Source organism: Bubalus bubalis, chromosome X (genome assembly GCF_019923935.1).
Source record: "Bubalus bubalis isolate 160015118507 breed Murrah chromosome X, NDDB_SH_1, whole genome shotgun sequence".
In the NCBI taxonomy this organism is placed as follows: domain Eukaryota; kingdom Metazoa; phylum Chordata; class Mammalia; order Artiodactyla; family Bovidae; genus Bubalus; species Bubalus bubalis.
In genome coordinates, this window is record NC_059181.1 from 105,614,091 (window position 1) to 105,624,710 (window position 10,620).

The 10,620-nt window shown below is 49.5% G+C and overlaps 1 protein-coding gene across 1 annotated transcript; it reads left to right on the forward strand.

Moving 5' to 3' along the window:
• Positions 1-2,953: 2,953 nt before the first annotated feature.
• Positions 2,954-4,508, forward strand: LOC112582171 (cancer/testis antigen 1). The gene is made up of 3 exons (XM_044936916.2): positions 2,954-3,549; positions 4,017-4,139; positions 4,339-4,508. Exons 1-3 carry the CDS (start codon positions 2,954-2,956, stop codon positions 4,475-4,477), a joined length of 858 nt encoding a protein of 285 aa, XP_044792851.2. The 3' UTR covers positions 4,478-4,508.
• The last annotated feature ends 6,112 nt before the right edge of the window (positions 4,509-10,620 follow it).

A 10,620-nucleotide genomic window follows, 5' to 3' on the forward strand; every position in this document is an offset into this window, starting at 1 on the left:
CATGGTATCTGTGAGAGAGTTAACTCAGTCAGGTTGCTAGGGAGACCAAGGCTTTTAAGGAGGAGGTGAACACTCTTTCTTTTTCACATTCTTTTTCCTTAGACATGGAGGCCTGGCAGGCAGCAGAATCTCTTGCTCAAGAACATGCTTTGTTTGAGCTCAGAACCTGTGTTATGGGAGAAGGTCTGGGTAAAACTTCCATGGCCTTGAGCTCTGGGTTAACCCATTTCTTCTGATGAATATCCTGGTGAATATCCTGCTGATGTCATCCTCGGATATATGTTCTAGGAAAGAGTCTGGGCAAAATTTTCATAGCCTTGAGTTATCCTTTTCTCTATACTGATCCTTTTTCTCTGTTCCCAAGCCACGTTCTTCCCAATCAGTTTCATCAGTAATAGAGCTGATATATAGGTTGAAACACAAGCAAGGAGGATGTGTCAAAGGCTGCAGATGGTAAGCTGGACCTGTTTGAAAGGAGTGAGAAAGGACTCCCAGCAGGCGTGAGTGAATGGTGTCAGAAAAGTATATAATGCTGTGCTTAAACTAGCAAACTGGGTACTCTTTCTACCCTGTTCTGATATCGATCTTAGCAGCTTTTTCTGTAACATTCACTTTAATTAAATTTCTACTACACAAAGCTCTGAGTGACTGAACCTGCGTCTCTTGGTTCTGGAATTAAATGTTCTCCTTTGTTCACCATTCGCTGTACACATTAAGTTATCATCTATCAATCTGGGGGCTTGCTACCTCTATACTATCATCTGCATCTTAGTCTCTTCCCGTCACATTCTGTCCTTTGAAATTCCGGTCCCAATCACACATTCCCTCTGTCGCACTCACTCAAAACCATGCACCTGTCACAGTGGTAGACTCTCTGAGAAACTCATTCTATCATAGTGTCTTTCCTTCATACTTCTGTCACTCTCTTGCCACACACAGTACTTGTCACTGGCATTATCATTTTCCTTTGCAGATCTCACCATTCAGACCCAAGTTGAGTCCCGTGCCTGATGGAGCACTATGGTCATCATAGGTTTGAGAAATGCAGGAACCAAAATGCACAAGACTTTGAGCCGCTGGTGTTGGGGAGAGAGTGGGTGTGTGTGATTTGTGTGGAGGAGACCTGCATCATGGGAGACAGGATACCGACATGGCAATACTGTCTGAAAACTGACTTGATGGATGAACACATGGAAAGCACATGAAACAGTGCATGGGCTGCAGCAAGTGTTAGCTATCACTACGGATGCAGAGCACAGGTACAGATGTGGAGTGGGCAGAGGGAGGACGCTGGTGGGTCATGTGGCTTAGTCCCTTGCCCTCTAGGCCATCATAGTCTAGTGAGCCCCCTTCTACAGCACGACTATCCTTACAAATGTCCCCCCAACCTGACAGTGGGCCCCCGAGGGAGAGATGTGTCCAGGTCCCCCGCTGGGGTCCTCTAAGCCACAGAGCAGGGAACAGACACAGGCATTAGACAGGATCTACCCACACCCTAAAACTGACCTGGAGCCAGATTGGAGAGAAACTGGGTAGGTGTGAAGGTGGGACAGGGATGCCCCACCCCTGGGCAGCCACTGCCCGGTCCTCTCTCCCTGCACTGTGGGTGGGGAAAGGCTGCTGGCCTTGGATTTGAGAGCTGAGCGGACTCTCCAGCCAGGGGGGTGGGGCTCAGGGACGGGAGAGGGCAAGAGCCTGGGCAGTGTCCAGGGGAACATTGCTCTTCCCCCAGTCCTTGAGCGTATCAGGTTCCTCCGGTGCTTCTGAGGGGTCCCTGCATTCTGTGTGCCTGGAGCCCCAGGCAGCCCAGCCCCATGCCATCCCCAGTGAGTGCAACAGCAGTCCCCGCTTCCCTCCCCCAAGCAGGCAGGCACAGCAGGCTCCGCATCCCTGGTATCATGCCTCCAGGGCCGGGCCACCTCAGTCCCACGTGAAGGCACCTGTGTAAGCACACAAGCAGACACATATGCCCATGTGAATGCATCTCAACCATGCTCTCTTTGACACACACATGTACACAGGGACACACCCATGTGCATGCACCTGACCACACACTCTCTTGCAACCATACATGCCCATGTGCAAGCACCTCCACACACACACACATGCACACGCCTATGTGCTGGAATCTGTGTATGTGCTCTCTCTCTGAAACACACCCACGCACACGCCGATGGGCAGGCACCTATGTAAGGGTACTCTCTCGGGCACACACACAGATACACACATTCACATGCCTATGTGCGTGATCTGTGCACGTGCTCTCTCTTACAAACACACCCATACAGATGCCCATCTGCATGCACTTGCCCCTGCGCTCATGCACACAGACGCACATACATGCACGTGAGCTATGTGTGAGACACCAGAGGGACAGACCAGCCCGGACCCAGGGGTGCCCGACTCACTTCTGGGAGTCGATGACAGGGGCCTGCGCTCAGCAGGATGGTCACCTGTGAGCGACGCCAGGCTGGCTGCAGCACAGACATGGAGGTGCACAGGGACCAGGGCTTACTTGGGGTTTGCAGGCTTGGAGTGGAAAGAGTCAGGTTCCCTGAAGAGTGGGGCAGGGTCTGTTTGAGCATGCGCACTGAGGAGCTGTCCCCACACTAAAGGGTGGCTGCTGCTAAGTCGTTTCAGCCGTGGCCGACTCTGTGCGACCCCATAGACGGCAGCCCACCAGACCCCCCGTCCCTGGGATTCTCCAGGCAAGAACACTGGAGTGGGTTGCCATTTCCTTCTCCAATGCATGAAAGTGAAAAGGGAAAGTGAAGTCGCTCAGTCGTGTCCGACTCTTAGCGACCCCATGGACTGCAGCCCACCAGGCTCCTCCGTCCGTGGGATTCTCCGGGCAAGAGTACTGGAGCGGGGTGCCATTGCCTTGGAGCACCACCATTTACCAGGTTTCCAGGCCCGAGGCAGGGCTGACACAGAGAGCCCAGACCACGTGGGTATGTGCGTCTGCGCATGCGCATCGGGGCTACACGGCACGCTAACGCGTGAACTTTCAGCAGGGGGCACCCGTTGCCTGAGAGCCTGCGGTCATCACGGGAACCGACGGTTGGTGGGAACCAATCGTGAGGCAGGACCAGAGTGTGTGTGCGCAGGCGCTCTGCCCGTGCTGAGTTTCAGGTCACAGTACAGAGCTGGGATCTGTAGGGACGGTTCAGTCTTTCCCGACGCGGAGGGAGGCGGAGAGGGCTTCAAGATGGAGTCCGAGGCACATGGTGGAGGAGCCATGAGGGCAGCCGATGAAGACGCAGGTGCTGTGGCCTCTGCGGCGGGTACAGCACATGGCGGCCAAGGTGTGCCGGGTGGTGCTGCTGGCCCCAATGGCCCTGGCATGCCAGCTGGCCCTGGAGACGCCGTCAGTCGAGAAGTCCCTGCCGGCTCCGGTGACATGGCTGATCCCAGAGGCCCCAGCGCTGCAGCAGAGTCAGGTGGCGCAGCCGCTGCCATTCCGCAGATCCCGGGGGCACCCAACGCACCAGGGCCTGGTGGAGACACTGCGCCCGGAGCCGGAGTTCTGAGTAACCGAGTCTTCCAGTTGTATCCTATTCCAGGAGCCCCGGTGGGCCAGGCGGCTGCGGGGGTCGGGGTGTGGGCTAGGGGTGGTTTGGAGGGTTGCAGGCTGCGGAGCCTAAAGTATAGGAGGAGGGTACTCTGGGAGGCTGGAGGGTATGGGTCAGGGGTGGTCTGGCTCTCAGTGCATGGTGGTGAGGAAAAGCACCCTGAAGTGATCCGGAGGGTTGAGCGGTGATATGCAGGGAGTCCTGTGGTGGCCTTGTGGGAGAAGGTGGGTCTCCGTGAGCAGGGAGCCTGACGTACAGGCAAAATGACGAGTGTGGATAGTGGTGAGGAAAAGCAATCTGAAGGGAACTAGAGGGTCGGGCGGTGATATGCAGGGTGTTTGGCGGCGGCCATGAGGGAGAAGGCGGGTCTCCACGAGCAGGGAGCCTGAAATACAGCCAAAATGACTGGTGTGGATGGTGCCTTAACCGTATTTCCACCAGCAGCTTAGGCATACCTTTCTCATCATACGCGGAGGCGGACAACGCGCGCCGCATCCTGACTCGACTTACTCAACTGCGATGGCCGGTTCAGAGGGAGCTCTACATTAATGGCCGCATGTTGGTTCTGTGAGTTCTGAAGGGGGCCGGGGCGAGGGAGGGAGTGGTGGGTGGTGAGCAGTCTAGGCCCAGGAGGAGCCATAATGGTGGGTTAAGCCTAGAGGAGAAGTGTGGTGCTCTGGGCTTCGTCAGTGAGCGGGGACAGAGGGAGGACATGCTCCTCTTCCTCCTCAGCGGGAACATGAATTTCATTTTCCCTCCCTTTTAGCCGATTGACTGCTGAAGACCATGCCCTGCTCCAGATGGCCGTCCGCTTCTGTCTGGAGCAGGCTTCCCTGGTGATGTGGATCTTGCAGAACTTCGTGCCCCACCTTTTTCCTCAGTCTCAGCACAGAAGAGGGCCTTAAAACTAGCCTATGTGCCCCAGTCTCAAGTATCATTCCCAAGGGCATTGCTTTCTGCAGTAGTTTGATCAGGCTTCATCTTGTGCCTGTGCTGCTGCTTGTGGGCTCAGGGTCCACATAGTTTGTTTGGCGATTGTGAACTGCAGAAAATAAAAGTGAGCTGTCTCTGACTTTAGTTTTAGCTTGTTCACTTCCTAATGTTGCATTCATCTTCTGGTTGGAGGGAAGGTTCTCAGATCCAGATATCCAAGGAGTACAACCCAAGTGAAGACGATGTATGTAAGAAGTGGGAGAATAAGAAAGTTGTTTATTGCCATTCAGTATTGATTTTTAAATATTTTGTCAGTTCTATAGTTACATTTATATATGAAGATATAATAGCAGAACATTGCTGTTCAGTCTCTAACTAGTGTCCAACGCTTTGCAACCCCATAGACTGTAGCACACCAGGCTCTGTGTCCCTGCTTTCTCCTGGAGTTTGTTCAGGTTCGTGCCCATTGAGTGAGTTATGCTGTCAAACCATCTCATCCTCTATCCTCCCATCCTCCTTTTGCCTTCAATCTCTCCCAACATCAGGGTCTTTTCCAGTGAGTCACCTTTTCACATCTGCTGGCCAAAGTGTTGACGCTTCAGGTTCAGCATCAGTCCTTCCAATGCAAATTCAGGACTGATTTCCTTTAGGATTGACTGGTTTGATCTTGTAGTCCAAGGCACTCTTAGGCGTATCCTTGAACCCTGAAACCATGCTAAACTCATTAATTAATTGCAATAGCTATTTTGTAGATCTCATTGACCTTCCTACATAGAGAGTCATTTTGTCTGTAAATAAATACACATTTATTTCTTCCTTTCCAATTAATGCATTTTAACTGGTTTCTGTTAAAATGAAATTGCCAACACTTTGGCACCTGATGTGAAGAGCCAATGACCCCGAATATGGGAGAGATTGAAGGCAGGAGGAGAAGGGAATGACAGAAGATGAGATGGTTGGATGGCATCACGTCTCAATGGACATGAGTTTAAGCAAGTTCTGGGAGATGGTGAAGGACAGGGAAGCCTGGCGAGAAGCACTCCGTGGGGTCGTAAAGTGTTAGACTCGACTGAGTGACTGAACAACGACACGCTGATTTCTGTTATAATGGATTGGAGTTTCCTGCTTCTTTGCCTCCTGGTAATTTTACATTGGATGTCAAACATAATCAGATTTCCCTTGCGTGCTTGATATTTTTCTATTCCTAAACTTATTCTTGAGCTTTATTCTGAAATCCTGTTAAGATGCTTGGAAACAGTTTGATCCTTTTGGGTCTTACTTTTTAAGATTGGCTCTGTAGGACCAGAGCAGATCTTAGTGTAGGATGAACTTAATTAACTGAAACCGTCCACGTCCAAGAAGGCTATAGCTTGAAACAAGGACTCTTTTTAAAAATTTTAATTATGAAAAAAAATTTTTTTTTAATTTTTGGGTGTGCCACCTCTTAAGCGCTTACAGCCTTTCTGTGCTTGCAGCCATCGGGGGCTACTCTGTAATTGCTCTGCTCAGGCTTCTCATTGCGGAGGCTTCTCTTGTTGAGGAGCAGGGACTCTAGATCGGGGTGAGCTCAGGAGATGTGGCACACCGGCTTAGTTGCACTGGGCATGTGGGATCTTCTTGGCCCAGGGATCAAACTCGTGTGCCCTGCGTTGGTTGGCAGATTCTTAACCACCGGACCTCCAGGGAAGCCAAAACAAGGAGTATCAGAGTGATAGTAAAATCTATCTGGACATTTGATTGGGCACTCTCCTATTACATTTTAAGATGCTCATATCCTTTGACCCAGTTTTCAGAATCGATCATAGGAAAATTCTTGTATATGTGAGCAAGGCAAAATCGACCACAGTATTCATTACTGCATTGTTTGTCACTGTGAAAAACTGGTAGACTGTAAACCCAGGGGGAAACATTGAGTAAACGATGGTAATTCCATCCTGCTGGAATGACATATGGCAATCAGAGAGCAAACCAGATAGCTGGGAACTAATATGGAAAGAGATGAAAGCAAATTGCAGAATTCTGGGTCTGGCATATTCCTGTCTTTTCAGGACTTCCTGACCCTATGAACATGCAGGGAAATGCGGAGTAGAACCCCCCAGAATAAGCACCACCCCCTCAACTGTCAGTGTTATCACCGGACATTAGGGAAAATCATTCCTGTATTTAGATTTCCATGTTGTTTAACTATCTTCGTAAAGAATCATGACTTTTGAAATGATGTTGCTTTGGAACATAAAGGTCTGCTCCATTTGCCCATTGGAAAAAAAGCACTTCCTTAGAAACTTTAATTCAGCGAAGGTCTGTGAGGGAGCATGGGGAAGAGGATACCCCCAAGAAGTGGATGTGGACCCCCAGAGTCAGGGGATGGAAGCTGATGGGAGGGTCAGTAGCAGGGACCATGCTTGCATTAATGACAAATCTTTCCTATCTCGCTTAAAAAAAAAACACACACACACACACATTAGAAACTGATTTTGAATTTGACGAAAAGTGTATACCACCATCGAGGACATCTGTGGGTTTTGTCACCTGGTGCCCATTTTCCTTCTTTTGGTTCTGGTATCCTCCTGTCACCCTGGGAAATCACCCCTTTCATTTTCTCTCACCCAATATGATTATGATAGAGTTGATTTCACCTCCAATTCCAGGAGTGGGCATGTAGCTCAGGCCTGGCCAATTGGAGCACTGCTTTCCTCCAGCTGTGTTGATATCATCCAACCAATGACACTTTGGGAGCTGTAGGGGAGGCAGGCAGGCAAGGGAGAGAGGGGGAGCTGGAGCAAGAAGGCAGATCTCAGGGAACCAAATGCTGGATCCAGCCTTTCCTGAAGACAGAAACTACCTCTGTACCTTGTAGGTAGACCCATAAAGTCTCCCTTTGGCCTAAACCAAGGTGGTTATTTTGTATTGATGTGTTCCTTTTTTCACTTGCAATAGCAAAGTCTTCACTATTATTGAATTGAGGTACCACAGTTTTATTGATTGCTTAATTTTCTTGCTTAGGAATTGGCTCTTAGGTAAGAAATAGCCAAGCTGTATTGTAGAAAAGGAGACAAATGAGAGTATTTGTGGGTAAATCGCCAAAGAGGGAGGGGAGGATTTACAATGGGCAGATGAAGGAAAGGGCAAAAGCTGGAGAAGGGGCACTGGGGACAGCCCTTTATAGACAATGCTCCCCAAACTGGCCCAAAATGGTGAAGTCAGTCCACTAGGGGGATGGGACTCCCATCTGATTCTTCCTTGCTCAGCCAGCAAACTTGGAACCATTCAGCTACTTTGACCCCATACATGGACTGCTGAAGCTGCTAGGTTCCTTTAAAACGTGTCAGGTCCTGAAGTTATTCAGTTCCAACCCTCCAACAGGCTCCCTCTCAGTCAGAGTTGAAGCCACAGCCTTCCAGTGGACTGAAAAGTCCTACATGGTCCAGCCTGCATCTTCTCTGGCTTCATATCTACTGTTTCCAGTACCCCTTTGCCTAGTTGACTCCAGACACTTAGGGCTCCTTGCCCTTTATGAACAGTAGGGTGCATTTAAGAAAATTTGTCACACACCACCATGGGGAAAATTGAAGAAGACCTAAAAATGCAGAGATGTATCACATGCATGTTTTTCAATCATATTTGATTAGAAGAAGTGATATTGCTCAAGGCTCAATTTCCCCCAAACTCATCTATCAGTTCAGTTCAGTTTAGTTCAGTTCAGTCGCTCAGTCGTGTCCGACTCTTTGCGACCCCATGAACTGCAGCACGCCAGGCCTCCCTGTCCATCACCAACTCCCAGAGTTCACCCAAACTCATGTGCATCGAGTCAGTGATGCCATCCGGCCATCTCACCCTCTGTCGTCCCCTTCTCCTCCTGCCCCCAATCCCTCCCAGCATCAGGGTCTTTTCCAACGAGTCAACTCTTCACATGAGGTGGCCAAAGTACTGGAGTTTCAGCTTTAGCATCATTCCTTCCAAAGAAATCCCAGGACTGATCTCCTTTAGAATGGACTAGTTGGATCTCCTTGCAGTCCAAGGGACTCTCAAGAGTCTTTTCCAACACCACGGTTCAAAAGCATCAATTCTTCAGCGCTCAGCTTTCTTCACAGTCCAACTTTCACATCCATACATGACCACTGGAAGAACCATAGCCTTGACTAGATGGACCTTTGTTGGCAAAGTAATGTCTCTGCTTTTCAATATGCTATCCAGGTAGGTCATAACTTTCCTTCCAAGGAGTAAGCGTCTTTTAATTTCATGACTGCAATCACCATCTGCAGTGATTTTGGAGCCCCCCAAAATAAAGTCTGACACTGTTTCCACTCTTTCTGCATCTATTTCCCATGAAGTGATGGGACCAAATGCCATGATCTTAGTTTACTGAATGTTAAGCTTTAAGCCAACTTTTTCACTCTCCTCTTTCACTGTCATCAAGAGGCTTTTTAGTTCCTCTTCACTTTCTGCCATAAGGGTGGTGTTGTCTGCATATCTCAGGTTATTGATATTTCTCCCGGCAATCTTGATTCCAGCTTGTGCTTCTTCCAGCCCAGCATTTCTTATGATGTGTGTGTATATATATATATACATATATATATATATATGTATATATATATATGCCAGATATGTCTCCCCTGTTCAGTTCCCTTCACTGGATTTTTTCTCACTCATAGTATAAGCCAGAGGTCCTTATAATGACCAGAAATGCCCCACATTCTCATCTGTGAACCCCCTTTGCGTCCGTACATCCTCTGCTGTGCTCATTCTTGCTCAATACATACCGACCACAATGGCCTCTTGGCTGCACCCTCAACATTCCAGGTTTTCTGAGGAATTAGTGCTTTTGCATAGTCTGTTCTCCCTACCTTGACTACACTCTCAAATATACCTCCTGGCCACCTCCATCATCTCTGAATCTACCCAGGTCTCATCTTCTCACCTGAAATCCTCCTGCGTCCACCCTCCCCACAGCCCTGTGGGCAGTCAATCCTCTTCACCTTGTTTTTTCCCACACTGCTTATCACCTTCTATAATACATCATAATTTACAAATGGCTTCGATCAAGCAGAAGAGATATATCTCGTGGATTGGCCTGCCTTCCCCACAGAGGTCTCCCAGGAAGTGATGTCTGAGTGTGGTGCCAGAGTGGGGTCAGGTTCACGATCACAATTGTGGAGTTCCAGTGACCAGCAGCCTTGGAAAGCCCACCCTGTCCCTTAGGCCCTCCAGCGCCCCACCTGCCGTCAGTGAGGTGCCCATGCAGGAGGGGTCTGTGTCTCAGCTCTGCTCTCTTCCATCAGACCCCCTGCTCCAGCCTGCACAGTGCCACTGTCTCAGAAAATAAAACTAAATTTATAAAACAATGGCACAGTTAAAATAAAGAAATAATAATTAATGCAATTTCAGATCAAAGAAAATAAAGTAGAAAGTGGAAACTTAGGGAGGTGCCTGGTGGAGTAAAGGGGCCAGAGCTCAATGAGCCTGGGGCTCAGAGACCTCCAGGTTAGGTTTCCTGGCCCTTTCATCTCAGGTTAGCTGTTCACAGTAATCCGCCTGGTCCTTGACCAGGGAGGGTGAGAAAGTTCACGTGGCTTCTCCTCCTTTCTCTCAGCACCAGGATTCCCCTTGGCTGTAGGGTCTGTGCCTTTGGCCTGGTTTCCCAAACCCGAGCCCCGGCTACTCTGGTTGTCTCTGCCTTACATCATGGCCTAGAGACTCTGCTGACCTAGCACCCAGGGCAGCTGGGAGCACCAGCTGTGGGGAAAGAGAGGTGAGGACACAAGAGACCCCTGCTGTGGGGTGGCAGGCTGGGTGATCTTGCCTTTTAATGTCAGTACCAAAGGTCACCTTATCTGTGGTATCTGGCAGGGCCGTTGATTTTACTGTCAACTACGGAAGCTAGTTTCTGACCCAGAAAAAAGACGTGGTTTGGCTGATCAGATGCAGTGCTCGTTCCAGCCACCTGCTGAACAGCTTGCAGCGAAGTAACATGGATGTGGGGCATTCCATGTGAGTCAGGTTAGGCCTGTTGTACTTGAAAACAGCAGGGAAGTCTGTTTTCAACACTCAGCCTTCAAAATGTGTTCCGAGTTTTTATCAGAGGTCACTACTTAAAACAAATAAGAGGATGCTTAGG

Coding starts and splice junctions, on each gene's coding strand:
- LOC112582171 (XM_044936916.2), top strand. CDS start 2,954: ATGTGCGTCTGCGCATGCGCATCGGGGCTACACGGCACGCTAACGCGT. Junction 3,550..4,016: donor AGTAACCGAGTCTTCCAGTT/GTATCCTATTCC, acceptor TTCCACCAGCAG/CTTAGGCATACCTTTCTCAT. Junction 4,140..4,338: donor AATGGCCGCATGTTGGTTCT/GTGAGTTCTGAA, acceptor CCTCCCTTTTAG/CCGATTGACTGCTGAAGACC.